This window comes from Puma concolor, chromosome E1 (assembly GCF_028749965.1).
Source record: "Puma concolor isolate L17-30 chromosome E1, mPumCon1.1.hap2, whole genome shotgun sequence".
Classification (NCBI taxonomy): Eukaryota; Metazoa; Chordata; class Mammalia; order Carnivora; family Felidae; genus Puma; species Puma concolor.
The window spans coordinates 24,825,286-24,846,300 of record NC_141680.1 but is presented as its reverse complement, the minus strand read 5'-3'; the positions used below and the strand labels follow the sequence as shown (position 1 = coordinate 24,846,300).

The window sequence follows — 21,015 nt, the reverse complement described above, 5'->3', positions numbered from 1 at the left end:
GGAGGTGAGAATTTGAGTCCGACTATAACCTGCCTTCAGGATGCTTACAGCCAGGCAAAGGAAATGACGAAAACATAACCAACCAGCATGCTTGGTGAGGTGGTCTGAAAGAATTTAGAAGAGGGAGAAAATTAAAAATGGTTTGAGGGAGTTGAAGAAGGCTGCAGTGAGGAGGAGATGGCATGTGATCCAGGTCTTCAGAGACGGAACTTTAATGGCTGGGGGAAGTGCTAAGTGTAGGGGATCATGTGGCCAGAATTGCAGGTCACAGGGAATAGCAGTTAGTTGTTAAAATGGAACAAATGATGAAGGAGAGGATCACTTTTGCTCCAATTTATCATGGTCCGGTTTGGAAAAGTTCTACCACCAGTAGCATACTTTTCAAATAGTGACTTACCATTTTTGTGAATGTGACTTACCATTTTCAGTGCGTTTTACATTTTCTTCATTCTGCTTTTTCTTCATTTCATATCTAATCAGTAGAAATGAAAACGGAATTATTGTACTTGTTCGTTATTAGCATCTATGGTGGTGGTGATTTAGCTAGGGGGGTGGGGGGTTGAGTTTTTTGTCCCAAGTGAGATTTGGTGGATTATCGGTGAGTATTGTTATCTGATGCTGACAATATTATTATTTATTTATTTATATTTGTTTATAGTTTATTTATTTATTTTTTAACCTTTATTTATTTTTGAGACAGAGAGAGACAGAGCATGAACCGGGGAGGGTCAGAGAGAGAGAGACACAGAATCTGAAACAGGCTCCAGGCTCTGAGCTGTCAGCACAGAGCCCGACGCGGGGCTCAAACTCATGGACCATGAGAACACAACCTGAGCTGAAGTTGGACGCTTAACCGACTGAGCCACCCAGGCGCCCCTACAGTTTATTTTTTGAGAGAGAGAGCATGAATGGAGGAGGGACAGAGAGTGGGGGGGAGACGGGATCCCAAGCAGGCCCCTCACTGTCAGCACAGGGCTCGAACTCACAAGCCATGAGATCATGACCTGAGCTGAAATCAAGAGTTGGGCACTTAATCAGTTGTGCCACCCAGGCACCCCAGTATTTCTGTTTATTGAATACTTATATTTTGCTTAAGTGTATTACTTTCATCATCTTCTAAAATACCAAATGAAATTTATGAGATAAAATTATTACTATTTTATGAAAGGAAACTGAGTCTCTGGAGAGGTCAGATAACTTGTCCCAGATTAAACAGGTAGTAAGGGGCATAGTTTGGATTCGGAACCCAGATCTGTCAGACACCAAAGCCATGGTATTATACTGACTCGTGGGCAGATATTTACAGTTACACTGAACCATGCAGCACACTATCTAGAATCATTAGATCTTAGAAAATGGGAGATGGGAACCTGAAATTTGGAATTTGAAAAACGTATTTTGTAAATAAAAAAGTTTATTTATTTTTTAATAAAAAAATGTTTAAATAAAAAACCCTATCTTGAGGGGTGCCTGGGGTGTTGCCTGGATGGTTCAGTCGGTTGAGCGTCTGACTTCGGTTCAGGTCAGGATCTCGCAGTTCGTGAGTTCAATCCCCGCGTCAGGCTCTGTGCTGACAGCTCAGAGCCTGGAGCCTGTTTCAGATTCTGTGTCTCCCTCTCTCTGCCCTTTGCCTGCTCACGCTCTGTCTTTCTCTGTCTCTCAAAAATGAATAAACGTTGAGGGGTGCGTGGGTGGCTCAGGTGATTAAGCGTCCAACTCTTGGTTTTGGCTCAGGTCATGATCTCACAGTTCATGAGTTCAAGTACTGCATCAGGCTCTGCACTGTCAGGGTGGCATTCTGTCTCCCTCTCTCTCTGCCTCTCCCCCGCTCACTCTCTATTTCTCTCTCAAAAATAAATAAACATTTAAAAACACACTATATTGAAATTAATTCAGGTTTTTATTATGAAGATGTCAAGACACCTTTCTTATAATAAAAGGACCAACTCAAAGAGATTGCAGAAAGAGGGTCTGGATGGTTTAGAGGAAGCACAAAAGGTCTGTTCCTTCTCTTTTCCAGAGAAGAACCAACACTTCCTTTAGGAAATGAGATCCAAGAGGGAGGATAGGTCTACATGATTTTAACATGAATAGAATGAGAAGTGATTTAAAATCTTTTAATTCATTTGGATTAATTTTTTGTTTTTGTACTTTTAATTCAAGTACTCTTAGGATGGTTTAAAAAAAGGGTGATTCTTGGGGTACCTGAGTGGCTCAGTTGGTTAAACATCCGACTTGTCTCAGGTCATGATCCTTTGGTTTATGAGTTCGAGCCCCGTGTCAGGCTCTGTGCTGACAGCTCAGAGCCTGGAGCCTGCTTCCGATTCTGTGTTTGCCTCTCTATCTGCCCTTCCCCCTCATGCTCTGTCTCCCTCTGTCTCTCAAAAATGAATAAAAATGTTAAAAAAATGTTTTAAAAAGGTGATTCTTGAGATGATGCAAGGAAATGGATTAATGTATATTTGCAGTGCTGGGGGTGCACTGCACAAAGAGAGTTAGTTCTGTAGCTTGTACAAAGTAAATTTTCATGGACATATTCAAATCTTCAAGGATCTTGGTTTTATTTTCCTAATTCATGCACATTGACTATATTATTAATGAATCAATGAATAGGTCAAGAACAGTATATTAAATGAAGGGGAAAAAACACCCACTTAAAACAAACCACCCACTTCTCTGGGCCCTCTGTAAGACATGTGAGAAGAATATTGTTCGGGGAGGAGGATTTGCTGATAATGGTAATGACAAAAAACAAAACAGTTGCTTAGGTAGATAGTGGTACTCTCGATAAGAGGAGGAGATAGGCATTAATCAAGTAATCCACTAACAAGTGCAGATTAAGTACGAGCGTAGTGTGTATGTGTGTGGAGGGTGGGGTTAAAGAAGACTTCCCTAAGAGGGTGCCTGGGTGGCTCAGTCAGTTAAGCATCCGACTTCCGCTCCGGTCATGATCTCCACGTTCATGAGTTTGAGCTCTGCAGCACAGAACCTGCTTCAGATTCTCTGCTTCCCTCTTTTTCTTCACCCCCATAAAAAAATAAATAAACATTAAAAAAAGAAAGGTTCCCTTAAGGAAGAGATGATTAAACTGACATTAATAAATGGAGAAGGAGGTGGGGTGTAAGCAGGTAAATGGTTAGGGAAGCACACCTGTGGCAGGGCTCCTGCATAAAGGGCTCTGTGACGGGAGTGCACCTGGGAGCATTTCAGGTATGGAAAGAAGACTGGTGGGACAGGAGCACGGAGGTGGAAGGTTAGGCTGGAGAGGTAGATAAGGGACCAGACCATATTGGGCCTTTAGGCTGCAATAAGAATTTTATCCTCTGGCATATTTGCATTTAAAAAATATTACTCTGGCTCTAATTAGGAGACCAGAATGGAGGAGGGGCAAGAGTAAATGTGCGGAAATCATATACTAATTCAGGTGAATCCATGTGTGTTTGAATTTTTTTTTTTTCAATGTTTATTTATTTTTGGGACAGAGAGAGACAGAGCATGAACGGGGGAGGGGCAGAGAGAGAGGGAGACACAGAATCGGAAACAGGCTCCAGGCTCTGAGCCATCAGCCCAGAGCCTGACGCGGGGCTTGAACTCACGGACCGCGAGATCGTGACCTGGCTGAAGTCGGACGCTTAACCGACTGCGCCACCCAGGCACCCCCATGTGTGTTTTATTTTACGTTGTCTTCTCAGGGTACTCAATACATATTTATGGAATGTATGAAGACGATGATAGCCTATAGTAGGATACAGACAGTGGAGATAGATAAAAATGGACAGATTCATGAATGAGTGGATCACATACAAAGGACTTGGAGACAGATTAGATATTGAATGTAAAGGAAAAGGAATTCCAGGGGTAGCTCTTGTATCATTGAAGTCTTGAGAATAGAATGAAACTCTTGGGGAAAGTGTATAGAGTGAGAGGAAAAGGCAGCTTGGAACTGAGTCTTAAAGAATGCTAGCATGCAATGTTTGGGCAGAGGAGATGGCTGAATATGGAGTAAAAACAGGGAGGTGCCTCAAAGATGGCAAGAAAGAGTGTTTCAGGAAGGTAAGAATGTACAGTATCACTTGCTCCTTCAAGAAATCTAGTAGGAGGGGTAGGGGTGCCTGGGTGGTTCAGTTGGTTAAGCATCTGACTCTTGGTTTTGGCTCAGGTTGTGATCTCACGGTTTGTGGGTTCGAGCCCCACCTTGGGCTCTGCACTGGTAGTATGGACCCTGCTTGGGATTCTGTCTCTCTCCTCTCTCTGTCTCTCTCCCCCTCTCAAAATAAATAAATAAATTTAAAAAAAGTCTGGTAGGATGAGTCATGACAGATGTCCATTAGACATGGAGATCTGGAGACCTTGGCATGAGTTGTTTCATTAGAACAATGGAGACAGAAATTTAGGTGTTATGGAGTTGGTTGAGGAGTGAGTGGGCAATGTGGAAAGAAAATAGAAAAAAATAGTTACCTGTGGGGAGTGGGTCACCTTCTGGCAGTTTTATACTATAGGCATGTACAGTAATTCCTACCCAGCTATTTGAAATTATAGTGTATGTGGATTTATTTTTTGTATACTTTAAATATAGCATATAAAAATTGAAAGTGGGGGGGTTAATTTGAAAGACTGGAGAGCTGAGAACAGAAACATTTGGTAAAGCAAGAGGCAGAGCAGAAACATACATTTTCACTAAGATTTCTTGTGGAGCTGAAGAGGAAACGGAAGGAAGAGTAAAGCCAAGCATTATGAGTCTGCTTTTTGTATCTCAGAGAGAGAGGGACTGAAATACATGTAAGAGAAGTTGACTGTACTTGTTTCCTATGCAGTCTATGTATTGGGGACAGAGTTTGAAAAATCCTGACTCAGCTAGGCTGAGTAAGTTGGAGAGAGTTGTCCCAAGGTTTTTCCATCTTAAGAATCTGGCTCTGAACCATAGAAGCCTGAGCGGTATAAGAATCAATAACTGTAGGTCACAAATTTGGAAAGCCAGTGAATATATGGCCATAAAACCAAATGTTACAAATTACTTGTTTTGGGGTGCCTGGGTGGCTCAGTCAGCTAAGCATCCAGCTCCTAATCTCAGCTCAGGTCTTAATCTCAGGGTCATGATTTCAAGCTCTGCACTGGGCATGAAGCCTATTTAAAAACTAAATAAAACAAAAATTTAAAAATTACTTGTTTTTTGGCAAGAGCGCCAAAACAGTTCAATGGAGAAAAGAATAATCTCTTGGCAAATGGTGCAGTTGGATATACACACACAAAAGAATGAAGTTGGGCCCCTACATCACACCATATACAAAAATTAGCTCAAAATGGATCTAGATCTAAATACAAGTGCTGAAGTTATAAAACTCTTAGAAGAGAACACAGAAGTAGATGTTCATGACCTTGGATTATGAATTAATTTCTTAGATACAACACCAAAAGTACAAATGACAAAAGAAAAAACTGGACTTACATCAAAATTAAAAACTTTTCTATTGCAAATGATACCATCAAGAAAGTGAAAAGACAGCCTAAAGAAAGGGAGTTGATAAGGGACTGGTGTCTAGAATATATGAAGAACTCTTACAGCTTAATAATAAAAAGACAACCTACTAAAAGAATGGGAAAAGCATCTGAATAGACATTTCTCCAAAGAAGATACACAAATGACCAGTAATCACAAGAGGATGCCAACCTCATTAGCTAGCCATCAGGGAAATGCAAATCAGAACCACAATGAAATAATACTTTACACCCACTAGGATGGCTATAATCAAAAAGTCAGGTAATAACAAGTGCTGATGAGGATGTCAAAAAGTTGGACCTGTCAAACATGGCTGGTGATAATGTAAATTGGTGCACCTGCTTTGGAAAACAGCCTAGCAGTTCCTCAAAATGTTAACCATAGCGGTTTCACTTGTAGGTATATACCCAAGAGAAATGAAAGCATATGTCTACACAAAAACTTGTAGTGAATGTCCATAGGAGCATTATTCACAATAACCATGAAGTGAAAACAACCAAATGTCCTTCAACTAATGAATAGATAAAATATGGTATATAATGGAATATCATTCAGCCATAAAAAAGAAGAAAGTACTGACATATATTACAATGTGGATAAACCTTGGAACACATGTTAGTTAAGTGAAACAAGCTAGTCATAAAAAAACCATAAATTAAATTACATTTATATGAAATGTCCAGAATGGGCACATCATAAAGACATAAAGGTTAGTGATTGCTTAGGGATATGGGAGTATGGGGGCGGGGGGACAGAGAGGTATACTGGGGATGATAGCTAATAGGTTTGGGGTTTCTTTTAGGTGGGATGAAATTGTTCTAAGATTAAATGTGGTGGTGACTGCACCACTCTGAATTTACTAAAATACACTGAATTATATATATTGTGCATAGGTGAATTGTATAGTAAGTGAATTGTATCTCAATAAAATTATTAACAATTACTTGGCATCAGCAGCAAGTCAAAATAAATGTTATTGGTATTTCTGGTGTGTTGCCATGTTTTAATTTAGGGAGCAGAAAAATATTCAGAAGAGCTTTCATCAGTAGATCCTTGATCATCCCGTCCTTTTTCCCCCTGTAGGAATTATGAAATTTTTCAGTGTGAATTTGCAAACTTTCAAGATTTTTCAGAATACCTACACTGGTCCCCCCCCTTATCCACAGGGGATATGATCCAAAACTCCCAGTGGATGCCTGAAACCGTGGATAGTGCTGCACCCTAAATATACTGTGCTTGTTTCTGCACATACATACCTGTGATAAAGTTTAATTTATAAGTTAGACACAGTAAGAGAATAACAATAACTAATAATAAAATAGAACAATTATAACAATACACTGTACTAAAAATAATGTGAATGTGGTCTCTCTCTAAACACCTTAGTGTACTGTACTCATCCTTCTTATGATGATGTGAAATGATAAGATGCCTATGTGATGAGAGGAAGCGAGGTGAATGACGTACCCGTGTGATGTAGCGTTAGACTACATCTGATGATCCGTCAGAAGGAGGCTCATCTGCTTCCAGACCGTAGTTGGCAGCAGGTAACTAAAACCGAGGATAAGGCAGGAGACTACTGTATCCTCTTTCCTCCAGACATTGCTAAATAAATAACTGACGAATTCTTCTTGGGTCATCTGTTGTTTAAAAAATGGTAAAATACGGTGCTGAGAAGTTTTGGAAGGCAAAAACTTCCACTGCTTTAGGTTTTTTATTACTTGCATATTTTAAATAGTATGTTTATACTATTGTTGATTTATCAACAGTCATTTATCAAATCATCTCTTGACTTCCCATTATGGTAGTGAGGTCCTAGCCCTTCTGTACTTTCTATCTCCACACTTCTGTCCTCCATTTTCTTTTTTTTTTTTTTTTAACGTTTATTTATTTTTTTGGGACAGAGAGAGACAGAGCATGAACGGGGGAGGGGCAGAGAGAGAGGGAGACACAGAATCGGAAACAGGCTCCAGGCTCTGAGCCATCAGCCCAGAGCCTGACGCGGGGCTCGAACTCACGGACCGCGAGATCGTGACCTGGCTGAAGTCGGACGCTTAACCGACTGCGCCACCCAGGCGCCCCTGTCCTCCATTTTCTTAAAGTACTTATTGTCACAGTTTTGTGAAGATTTATTGTTTACAATATGATGACTAAATAAATGTTCACATGTACTATGATTATATTTCCTTACATGCTTGTTTTTTCCTAGAATAATAAGACCTGTTTTAAAAAATAGACTTTGTGTTCTGTGTATCTGTTTCCACCCCACATACACCAAATAAATGCCTTGAATACATAAACTAACCTATTATTCCCCCACCCACCCACCCTTTTCCCTGGAGACCTTATTTCTAGAGCTCTCTGGACTCTGTTCTTTTTGGAATGGTTGCTCTCTGGGCCCCTGCCATCAGTAGTCTTGGGACCTGCCTTTGCTGCTTTCCTGAGTTAGACCTATTTTCTGACGTCTCATGTCTTTTGCTTTCTTGCTGTCACATGCTCATTTTACTCAAGCACATCTTCCTGTGAAAGAGTGTGTGGAAAGAAAATTGTTGAGTTCTTGCATGTGTGAAAATGTCTCCATGTAACTTTCATACTTGGTAATACTTTGTGGATGGAATTTTGAGGTTGAAAGTGATTTTCCTCAGAATTTTGAAGGCATTGCTCTGCAATCCTCCCGTATCTGCTATTGCTGTTGAAATGTCTAATCCCATTTAGTTTTCATTCCTTAATAGGTAGGGTGACTGTATAATTTATTGTCAAAACTGGGACATTTGAGGTGCTAGCCTGAAAGAATACTAGGACAACAGGCATAAACCCAGGACTCTCTGGGGTAAACTGGGACATGTGGTCACCCTCTTTATATGTGACCTATTTTTTCTGTAAGCATTTAGGATCTTCTCTTTACTTCCAGTGTTCCACATTTCATGATGATGTGTCTTGGGAAAGGTCTTTTTTCATTCATTGTACTAGATTTTTGCAGGCTCATTCCTGTCCTTCAATTTGGGAAATTGTCATTACCGTTTCTTTAATTATGTTCTCCTAGCCTTAACAAAGTCAGATGTTTGACATTCTGGATTGTCCTCTAAATTTTTTTCTTCTCTTACATACAAGCAAGGGGAAAAAAAACACGCCAAAAACACAAATAAGCAGGAGGATGTTATCTTTTTGCCTTTTTGTTTCAGATCTGAAAGATTTTTGCACATTTATCTTCCAGTTCTTTGCAATTTAAATTTTTTTTGTTTCGTGTTGAATTTCTTATTTTACTCTTTTCTCATAGCCTCCTGTTCTTAGGGAAGTGTATCTTCTTTCACTTCTCCGACAGTGTCTATTCTTCTTCCTTTCCTTAGGTTTCTTTTGTTTTCCGCATTGCTTTGTTGTGTCCCCTTTTTTCCTTCCTATTTTGGTCTCTGTCTGAGCCTTTCCTCAGATGCCGGTGATCCTTAACTCTCTTCATATTTAGTAAGACATTCCAAGTGTCTCTGAAACCTGAGCTATACTGTGAACAAACCTCCTGTTTGGAATTGTCTTCAAATGGCAGAACTTGGAGATGTGATTTTCTGGGGAGAGAAGGGATCAGCGATGGAGTTTCTCCCAGAGAGGACCCGCCCCTTCCCCCCACTCTCCTGCCTGGGAGGTTTTGTATCTGGGTGCCGGCATTCTGTGTGTAGGGTCAGGGAATGAGGCAGAAGATGGGCATCACCTTTCCCTTCTGCATCCCAGCCTTTGCCACCTCATAGCCTTACATCTGGAGCTTCTGGGGCTCATTTTTTCCAGAGAAGAAAACTTTTCTCTGCGTGAGAGGGGTTGGTAGAGGGGTTAGTCACTTGTGGGATAGTCAGGGCCCAGTGGCACCGTCCCTCCCACTTCTGCCACTGTGCCTCCTCCTGGGGATTCTATGGGCCTAATTAGTTCCACCCTCACCTCTTATTCCCTCTGGGCTCTTTGGTGATAACTACCTTCTACTCTTCCATCTCCTGACTGTCTCTGAAAAATTTATGAAAATCTGCTCTCATTAACTCTCCCTTCCTCTTCTTTCTCATGGGTTAATACATTTGTTTTATTTCTCTCCTGTCTTTTAGAGGGGTTGAGAAGGGAGAAGAGATAAACTAATGTGTTCAGTCTGCCATTTTTAACTGATTCTGGCATGCATTTTTCTAGACAAAGTATTATAAATGCTGATTAGATGCTGAACAGCACTATCAGGGCTATTTCTCATGTATGTTGTTACAGGTTAAATAGGTTTTTGTGGGCTGACCTGGAAACCTAACTACATCTATGATTTTCCCCTAGAACTAGAGAAACAATCAAGCTTTTGTGAGCTGACTCTGGAATTAAAACAGACTGGGACAAAAATATTTCACGCATGTCCCCATTTTCCTCGTCACAAAGAAAATTACAAATATTGTGTCATTATTGTTGAAATAAAAAGCTCCAATAACTGTAACAGAAACCTGTATTTTAATGGGGAAGTTTATTCATAAAGTTAAGCTACAAAAATTGAACTGAGAGGCAAAATTAAATTCTTCAGCAATATTCCTAAAGCTTAATTTTTCAGCAAATTCTTCGAAAGCAGTTTTCCTAATTAAATTAAAACCCAGTGATTGCGTCAGCTGTGGGAAATAGCAAGCACCATGGGAATGGTTTGTTCACTTGTATTTTCTTGCTACTTTCTTATTCCTACCTTGCACACAACAGGATCTTCTGAAACACCAGACTGAATAAACTAGACTTGGCCAGATTGACCAGTAAAATCATCTTCCTTGTCATGAATGGCTAAGAACAGCTGTGCAGGGCACTTGGGTAGTGAAAATGCAGCCCAGAGTATGGAAAGTACACAGAGTGCTTGAAAGAAATGCTGCACCAACGTGGTGTTTGAATTGCAGAGACCACTGCAAATGTAATAGATCCACTGTGGTTGTGCAGCTTCAATTTCCAGCCTTCGGGAAGGGCATATGGGGCTTTCTTCCAGAGGATCACCCCTGTTGTGCTGGGGCAGCCTTCCATGAGCACTTGCTCCCAGTGGCCATGACAGCCCCAGTCTCAAGGGATCAGAGACGATTAGGAAAACCAGGAACAGTTGTTATAATCTCTTCTGTGGCCGGAACAAGGTAAGGGCAATGAGATGCAGTCATTCCGTTATTTCCCTTCCTTTCTTAGTGTTTTCTTTCTATTCTTTTTCTTCTCCTTCTTCTGGTTGTATTATTAACCTCTGCCCCTCTACCCTCACCACCTTGCTTCTGACAGAATATTGACTAGGAACCAGAAGCCCATTTTGGCTTAGCCTTCAGGGCAGCCGTTTACAGAGTAGCAGTGCTACATAGGTTTACTGTGTCGTATGTCTGTGTAACACTGGATTTGGATCTTGTATTTAGCTGCCAGAAGTGACTGTGATGAAGTAGGAGAGATAAACTGATAGATTGGCTGCCAGAAAGATGTTGGGAATCAATCAGATAAACAGGGTAGAGAAATAGCTTGCTGTTTTCTAGTGATAATAAACCAGTGGCCTCTGGTCCCCACATTTTTAAACGTAATTGCTGTAGTAATAATGTCCAAAATAAGCAAATGAAAAAGCATCACAGGAGGTTTTTTAATTGCAATTGAGATATCCTTTTCCCTTTTGCAATAAAGATTCATCTTATATGGAGATGAACATTTCTATAAATTTGTTTTACTTCTTCCAGTGCCTACTTACATAAACAAATGAAAATTAGAGAGTGAACTACTTTCATAGGAATTTATTCCTCCTTCTTTACCCTCCCACAGACTTCAGCTGTTTAACTTGGTGAAATATCTGTATTGCTACCATGCCTCACCTACAAAATAATGACCTTTTTTGGTGAAGAAACACATTGTAAAGTCAAACCTATATTATTGACAGATGATTAGCAGGATTATATTAGTGTCTTCGCTTAGATTTCTCTCAGACTTTTGGGATTTTAATCTCTGTTGCTATTTCCCTGCACATAGCACTTGTATAGGAGAGATGATATCTAGGTTTTTTTTAATAGTAATTTAAAACTGTCCTCCCTTAATGTTTAACCTTTCTTCATTTTTGAGCAGGCTACACGCCCAGCCTGGGGCTTGAACTCATGCCCCTGAGATCAAGAGTCACATGCTCTAGCGACTGAGCCTGCCGGGCACCCCTAATGTTTAACTTTTAAACATTACTCCTCTTCACCTAGTAGGACTTTAAGATCCAATGCAGATTCTTAAGTCTGTGTGAAAGTTACAGGTTTACACTCGGGTCAGATGCAGTAGACTGCCCAGGACTAAGCGGAGAGTAGGAGAGTAATGTAGAGTTCTCATGGAGCTCACTGTATGGGACGAGAGACTGGTTCTCCCATATTTGCAGTACACACGTATGACTTTCGTTAGGTTCCCTCTTATAATTGTCATGGCCGTGAATGCGTGAGTGTCATATGTGGTTGAATCGCTTCATGGTAAGCATGGTGGAGTACCAGCCGTGGAAAGCAAGAGAATGAAGTTCACGCTTTTAATTACATGTAATAAAGGCTTTTGCCTGAGGATGACCTTCCTGGCTGCTGGAGGTTATAGGTCAGAAGTTAACCATGTACCATTATCCTATTGGTGAGAAGCTGATGCATTTTCTTTTTTGCCATACAGCCTTTTCCACCTGACCTTTTAAAGATTCTCCATCGGTATCGATGAGATGGACAAAACTAATCATAAAAACAATGAAGGGAATGTTGCACACTCATTGATCCTTTTGAAATGAACTGCAGTACAATAAGTCTTCCAAATGGACTTCTGTTCTCAGCTATTGCTATAGCCACCTTTTTAAAGATATATAAATATGAAAGGGTTAATGGGAATTCAGTCATGCTCTTGCCACTGGGTTGTCCCTTATTGATTGTAGTTTTAGAGCTGTCACTATGCCATTCAGAATTCCTACTATGCCCTTTTAAAGTCAGTTGGTGCTGGGAGATGATAAATAAATCAGTTGCTTTCCTTTTTCCACAAGCTCCTTCGAGAACTCATAGAACGAAAGACCAGCTCCTTGGATCCCAATGATCAAGTGGCCATGGGAAGGTAATTTAGATATGGCTTTCTGTTCATGCAAGCAGCCCTATATAATAGTTTCTCTCTTTCAGTCCCCTTAATTCTGCCTCAAAGGCAGTGATCGGCCCTGTAACTATAAAAGTTAAGCAAGATAATAAGAGCTAGAGAGACAAAGCGATGGAAATCCTGTTTACCCTACCCTGCCTTAAGTGCAGTTTGAATGAGAGATTATAAAACACCTATATGCATTTGTTTTAGAGTGTGTTTTTCAGAGTCCTCCTTATGCCCTTTGCTCTCTGATTTGGGTGGTGATTGTATCTGTATCAACCTCTGACCAGTGGATAAAAAGCAACCACCCAAATGTGTGCTCTCGGCCGTCAGAACGTGACACTGTGCACAACAGGTTCCTTGCTCATAGTTGAATCTGCTTTGTTTGAGTCTGCCCTAATTTAGACCTCCACCCCTCAGTAAAAGCTTCGGCGCAATTAGAAATGGAACGTGGCAGCATTACCCAGATGTCAGGGTAGAATGTAAAGTAGTGAAGGAAGGCTCTTGTGTGTATGCTTCATCCTGTGGTTGGAAAATAAAAAGGGCATTTAGAGTGCTACCTAATGAATAGTGTACATTTAAATAGCCATGAGCTATAATTTGCAAAAGCATGAAAGGAAACAAAAGCTGCAAGTGCCAGGATGGGATTCTGGGCAGAGCAGCATTTTGAGAATGCAATGAAAAATTTGTGTTGATGAAATAATTTTATTTGAGTAAAACATTCTTTGAGTTTTAGGGGTAGGATATTGTTGATATTTTGTGTATCTCTGGAAGGCTATAGAGAGCTGCTCACTATAAATTTAATGTGATACAGCAAATTGCATTTAAGTGGTGATTATATTGTACATTTATCTGACTTTACAATAAAATAGATTATGGTAATTAAGATTATATTAAGATTACAGTAATTGGATTTCCCTAGATTATTTTTTTCTGATGTTGAGTTTCCGTTGTATAAATCAGGTAAGATGACTTAGCTGCTGCTGCTTCTCCTTTTTTTCACATTTGTTCATGTGAGGAATTTGTTCATGTGAGGAATCTATGAAGATTTTCTTAGTCCAGTATCCTTTTTTTGAAAGATTAATTCCTTTTAATCTAAAAGAACTATAGACTATGTGAATATTGGGCCATGATTGAACAGACTAACTGTAAAATTGAGATGATCTGGGAAATTTGAAGACTGACTCCATAGTTGATAGTAAAGGATTACTGTTCACTTTTTTGTAAGTGTGACAAGTCATATTGAGATTATATGGGGGGGGGGGGGAAGAACCCTTACCTCTCAGCAGCACATTCTTAAATACCACAGGTGAAATTAAAGTGAAATAAACAAAATGGTTGTAAAACTAGTGTCAGTAGTGGATAATTATAAAAAATTAGCAAAAATTGGAAAGTGCAAGAAAAAGCACACGGGCATTAACAAAGGGAACATTGAAGAATTCGTCTATTCAGGCTGAATAGCAGTTTCAGTAATAGTAATAGAACATGCTGTACAGCTAAAACACTGAAAGCAAACCCAAGCAGCTATACCCAGTTTGATGGGTTTTCCTGCAGACTGCTGGATTTAGTGCTTGTCACAGCAACTCTAGACACTAAGGAGCATTGTTAACCAAATTCGCTGTAGAATTTCCCAGCTGCCATTTGTTTTTTTACCATTGCACAAATCCTCTTCAATTGATTAGTCACTTTGGCCCCAGACTATCTTGAGGAACTTGATGTAGGTTGATGATTTCTTTCTGCAAGGTTGTTAGTGAGAAAAATTCCAATTTGTCAATAGGTATAACTATTTCTGTTCATGATGATGCATAACATTGCTTGTGAATTTCCCAGGCAGTGGCTTGCGATCCAGAAATTGCGAAGCAAAATCCACAAGAAAGTAGATAGGAAAGCCAGCAAAGGAAGGAAACTTCGGTGAGTTACTTTGTAGAACAAATTTTCACATGTTACATTACATCTTTTGTATTTTAAAGGCTGTTATGTCATTTCTCTATTTCTTCTGATGATTCTGTTTTTAAGGATCAGAAAAATAACTAAAACAATACTGGTGGCTTTTCATGAGGCTCAATTTTTCTCACTCTAATACCATACTCTAAGACTATAGTTTCTGTTCCTTTTTGCTGTTGTGAAGGGATGGGTTAAATAATGCCTGCCTTTTCCTGAAAGAGAAATAAGAAAACAAGATAGGATAGTTGAAATTGTCTTATATTTAAAAAGCGATTTCTATAGAACAATTTAACAATTTTACTTTGGATGCTTATTTAGAATAGAATTGGTCCATTTTCATGGTGTCATACATGTATACACTATGTGAAGAATATATAAACGAAGATTCCAGAGAATGTTAACAATGTGCTTAAATGAGATGAGAAATAAAATTTTTTTTAAGATTTTATTTTTCAGCAATCACTACACCCAGAGTGAGGCTCAAACTCATGACCCTGAGATCAAGAGTCACATGCTCAGCTGACTGAGCCAGCCAGGCGCCCTGAGAAATACAATTTTTATGAGAAAACATATTTCTAACTATAGGAAACCCCTCAATCCTGTGTGTGTGTGAGTGTGTGTGTGTGTGTGTGTGTGTGTGTGTGTGTGTGTGTACACAGATACATGATATTATACGCCTGCTATGTAATATTCTTACAAAGCCTGCATGTCAAAGAAACTTCTTGTAATTGGGGTGCACATGGAAGAAAAATCTTAAACTCATTGTGTTAGGACAATTTAGGCAGACAGCTAATCCCATATCCTTATTAGAGCCTGCCTGTCATTGGATTGCCTTTAGACAAATGTGGATCTATCTCATTTTTAAATAACTTCAGAGAAGCAGATTTCACAACTACTTTATTTTTTTTCACAACTACTTTAATTAACCTGTTAATTTAAGTTAAACTCACCAGGAAATATGTAGTTCTCTTTAACTTTGCAGAAGTGCAAAGCAGCTTTTCATCATCTTTTTATTCAAAGTCACTTTCTTAAATTTCAGGTTCTGTTTTACAGTTTGTTTAACTTTTTTAATATGTCAGAATTTCCAAGTCTTCGTACTTCTCCAGGTTTGTTTTTAGTGGGATGATTCCAAGAACATGGACTAGAGAGCCAGATTTACTCTTTAACGTTGAGATCAGATTTTTCTCCAGTACTGTGCTTTTATTTCTTTGTTTTTTGAGAGAAGCAAGAATGTGAGTGAAGGGGGGAATGGGCAGGGCAGAAGGGAGGGAGAAAGAGAATCCCAAGCAGGCTCCACACTCAGTGTGGAGCCCGACGTGGGGCTCAATCTCAAGAATGTGAGATTATGACCTGAGCTGAAATCCAGAGTCAGACGCTCACCTGACTGAGCCATCCAGGCATCCTTCCAGTACCGTGCTTTTAAAACTGTAGCTTTATGAGGCTATAAATGTTCTCTAGTGGGAGGAACCCAGAATCCTGGGAGTTGGGTTCAAATTCTGGCTTTGTCTGGCCACACAATTTTGGTTGTTCTTTATTCTCTGGACCTCACTTTTCTTATTTACTAAGAAGAGATAATAATCTCTACTTTATAGGGACGCCTGGATGGCTCAGTTGGTTAAGCATCCGACTTAAGCTCAGGTCATGATCTCGCAGTCCGTGAGTTCAAGACCCATGTTGGGCTCTGTGCTAACAGCTCATAGCTTGGAGCCTGCTTTGGATTCTGTGTCTCCCTCTCTCTCTGCCCCTCCCCCACTCATGCTTGCTCTTGCTCTCTGTCTCTGTGTCTCTCTGTCTCTCTCTTTCTCTCTCTCTCAAAAATAAACATTAAAAAAAAATTTTTTTTTAAATCATGTGTAATGTAAATGTCTGGTATGTAGAAAGCATTCGAAAGTATTAATTTCTTTGGTTTCTCTTGTACTTACCTATTGGTATTGCTGTTGCAAATATACAGTCATTAGAAGAATTGAGAGAGGAGAAAATCTCTTTTCTACATTACTGTTATGAATTTTATATTGGGGCAAGTACCTATATGTATGCGCCCCTTGAAAGCAAGAATTGTGCTCCCTTATTCTTTAAGACAATTCCAACCGTATCTATCTATTGTAATTCCTTGTAGACATTAGTCAGCCAGAAATGTTTTTTGGATGATTATGTCATTAAAATTAACATGCTCACTAGGTAAGAAGGAATGGCTATAACATAAACATAGCACAGAGTAAGAAGTCCGGGTGAGTGTTAGAGAACCGAGTACTTTTCTAGCATGGCAAATAACTTAGAAGAACATGAGTCTTTTGTTTCCCAAATCAAAATATACTTATCACAGTTATTATTTATTAAGTTGAAAGAAAAAAACGAGGATTTTATTTTAATAGCAACCATTTTTTGTATGTTAATAGACTCATCTCATTAAACTGTTCATTAGAGTTGCAAGTATGTAGATCTGGTTTCATAGCATTTTGATAGTGATTTAGATTTACACATCCCCATAAATCCAGAGACATTGACAATCTTATTCTGGCAACAGACACAAGTGGGAGACAGATATTCTATTTAATAAACCAGGCTAAACATTAAAATGTAAGAAGTGGTTAATTAAAATATAAAAAGGATTCCTTCTGAAGTTCTAGGAACCATATGAGGTGCCAGGTAAAACCCATTCTGCCCTGAAGGAGTATGTCCTCAGGAGAGGATGGCAAGCAATAAGTGGACAGTGATGCTGTTGGTGGATCCCTGGTGTAGTGGTCACCCCATTGCCCATGGGGAGATGTAGGCTGCTCAGGAAGACTTCCTGTAAGATACCATCCACATTTCACACTGAGCACGCTAGGAGAGTTAGCCTAGTGAAAGGCCAAAGAGAATACCATTTGCAAAAACACAGACTTGAGAGTGTACATACCATTTTAGGAGCTGTAATTTAATTTATTTTGACAGGAACTTAAAGTGAATATGGGGGAATGGCAGGAGATGAAGGAGGCTGTATGAGTAGCTGAGTGCTAGGTCATGACCATGCTAAGAATTCGGACTTTATTCTGTAGACTGTAGTGAGTCACTGAAAAACAAAGGAAGACTGAAGAACTCTTATAGAGTGAAGGAGACTAAGGAGACGTTGCAAGTATGTGCAATTTGGGGTCTTAAATTAGATCCTGGGAAAGAAAAAAGACTCTCAGATAAAAAATAGAAATTTGAATAAGCTGTGTAATTTGGGTAGTAGTATTGTATCAATGCTAATTTCCTGATTTTGATAATCCACTATGTTTATGTAAATTGTTAACATTAGAGGAAGGTGGGTGAGGGAATGTGTAAACTACTATTTTTGCAATCTTTCTTTTTGTTTTTTTAATGTTTTTAAATTTACTTTTGAGAAAGAGAAAGAGAGGGAGAGTGCACGTGGGAGGGGCAGAGAGAGGGGGGAACAGAGGAGCCAAAGCAGGCTCTGTGCTGACAGACATAGGGCTCGAACTCACAAACCACAAGATCATGACCCGAGCCGAAGTTAGATGCTTAACCAACTGTGCCACTCAGGCACTCCTGCAATCTTTCTATAAGTCTAAAATTAATACAAATTAATTATTGAATTAAAACATTTTAAAAAAGGTCATATGTTTTGCATTGTCTTGTAGTTTTAGCATCCATATTCATCTGGCTTTCCTGTGACCAGGAATGTGAAGGATGTGGTCAGAATCAGAGAGTGTTCTTTATTAATAGCAATAGTGATAACCAGCATTTGTAAAACTCACTGTCAGGTACTGCTATGCAGTTTATGTGCAGAGAGAACAAAAAACACAGACTGTAGAGCTAGACTGTCAGATTGAACTGAGTCTTCTACTTACCAACCTGGAGACCTTGGGCAAGTCAGTTCACATCTCTGTGCTTCCGTTTCCTCATCTGTGAAATGAGTATATTAATAAAAATCGCATCTTGGAGGGTGTTATCAGATTAGATGAGCTAATTTCTGTAAAGTGCTTAGAGAAAGTAACTCACATGGCCCATACAGAGCTAGTAAGTAGCAAATTGGGGTTTGAGTTAATTGGTCTGATTGCAGAGCCCATGCTTCTATCTGTCTTTTGTTTTGAGAGAGTGTGTACACACATGCAAGCGAGGAAGAGGCAGAGAGAGGGAGAGAGAATCCCAAGCAGACTCCATGCTGTCAGTGCAGAGCCTGATGTGGGGCTCCATCTCACAAACCATGAGATCATGACCTGAGCCGAAATCAAGAGTTGGACACTTAATCGGACTAAGCCACCCAGGCGCTCCACAGAGCCCATGCTTCTAACCTGTGGCCTGTTTTCTTTCTCTGGGCAGGACACACTGGCCTATACGGGCACTAAAATGACGCAATGGCTACATTAGCATTCTGGCCCAAAGGATTAAACATGTGGCCCAGGCTGCATGGGAATATTATAAACAACTTCCTTAAATTAGACCTCAAGAAGAGCTGGTAGGTGTCCCAGCTGTCATCACCGATACTAGGTCCATTAGTGAGCAAGTTTTCTCTTTTGTTTGTGATAGAGTTGGAGAGAGAAGATTTCCAGAAATGTTATAGCAAAGATGAACATTGACTTGTGAAAACATCAGTTTAAATGATAGCAGGTCAGTGGCATCAGCCTTGTCAGACTGGATGTGGCAACTTGTTAGTTGGGTGCTAGAAAGTAACTTATTTTTTAAAAAGGAATATTTTGGCTTGGGAAAATAATTGTAATTATCGATTATCAGTACTTTTACTGAGCATTATATGTAAGTAGATCTGATCATGATTTAATCAGAATTCCTAGTGTAAATAAATTAAACTCAGGCCTTTAATAACAGGATGTCTTACTGTGTCTGTTCTTCTGCAGTAAAATTACATTTGTCTTTTCTTGGTATGGTTGTTAAAAGGTGTTTTTAATACTAAAACATGCATCCATCCTCAGCAGCACTGAGATTAGATGAAATCTATTGCATTAAGTACACATTACTAAATCGTCTTTAATGTGATTACTTCTTAAAGTCTGTCTTTCATCATGCTGTTAATAGTTATTGAATATACTGTATTAAAATGTAAAAGTATTCCACAGAGCAGTATCATCCAATAAGAATATGTATTACATATGTAATGTTAAATGTTCTAGTGGCCACATTTAAAAAGTAAAAAGAATGAGATGGACTTAAGCTTAATAATATATTTCATTTAACCCAATATCAAAAATATTATTACTCAGTATTTCAACAATTTATTAATTTGTTATTTTAAAATTATTAATGGTATATTTTATATTCTTTTTTCCATCTCAAGTCTTCAAAATCTGGTGCACTTTTCTCATTTAGGCACATTTGCAGCAGTCAGACTAGCCATGTTTCGAGTGCTTAAGTAACTGCATGTGGCCAGTGACTACTGGATTGGACAATACAACTGTGGAGTAGAGTTCATCATAGTCTTTGTCCAGAGAGTGAATTAAACCTGTCTTTGGATACAGCCAAGAACAGTATTCATGTTTTCAGATGGACACCAAAGTTTGGTGAAGCCTAAAGACATTAAAATGAATTTATTAATAGTACTTATGCTTTATTACTTAAAAGGTTATGTGAGTGTTTATAGTCTCATATATTAACATAACCTTTTGGAGGGTATTTTGGCTCCGTGTTTCAGCTTTCACTATGTATATACCTTTTGATTCACCAGCAATTTCACATCTCAAAATCTGCCCGAAGGAAATTTATGTGAACAAACATACAATAATTAATGTATAAGAATTTTCACTTTAACACTATTTAGTATGGTTTTTAAAGGGGGGCAGTGTATGTAAATGCCCATCAATAGGAGATTAAATAAATTATATTAACAATGGAATGTTTAACAACTATGGAAAAGAGTAGAATATGGTAAGGTTCAGTGGGAAAAAGCATAATGCAGAATATCAAGTGTATTACAACCTCCCTTTTATGTGAAAGCCGTGTTAAGTTTATTTTTGTCTTATATATAGAAAATTCTACGGCCATACTTAACAGTTTTAATTAATAGTGATTATTTCTGGGGTGTAAGGCTGCAGGAGGCTTGTCAGTTTTCTATACATTTCTGTATTTGGATTCTTTTTGTAAGAATTATATATTACTTTTTATAATTAGGAGGTGACGGACATTTAAAAAAACAGATATACATAGAGATTTTGTTTTTGCATCTCATGAAACATGAAGAATTGGGAGCATATACGTGTTCAAAAATGTATTATAGTATTTCCACTCCTGGAATTGTATTCAGCTATTCTGATATTGTTATGGGACAATGTTTACAACGCTAAGTTAAAAAAAGAAGTTACAAAATTTATGTGTGTGTATGTGTGTGGGTAAATAACAGCGTCACTATGAAAAACAAACATAACTAATCAAAATGTTAGCAACTGTCTGTAGGTGGAGGAACTGTACATTTTGTGTGTGCTTCATTGGTTTTTTCCATATTTTCTATAACGAATTTATACTTTTTCTATTACTCTTGTAATGAAATCTCGTTACTATTATTCTTGTAAAATTCA

General features: G+C 38.9%; 1 protein-coding gene across 1 annotated transcript in view; it reads left to right on the top strand.

Annotated features, from left to right (window-relative positions):
- AATF (apoptosis antagonizing transcription factor) overlaps positions 1–21,015 on the top strand; it is a 105,184-nt gene that overhangs the window by 57,087 nt on the left and 27,082 nt on the right. The window contains exons 9-10 of the mRNA XM_086686733.1: positions 12,480–12,547; positions 14,396–14,476. Of these exons, the coding sequence (XP_086542859.1) occupies positions 12,480–12,547; positions 14,396–14,476 (149 nt within the window). The remainder of the gene's footprint in view (positions 1–12,479; positions 12,548–14,395; positions 14,477–21,015) is intronic.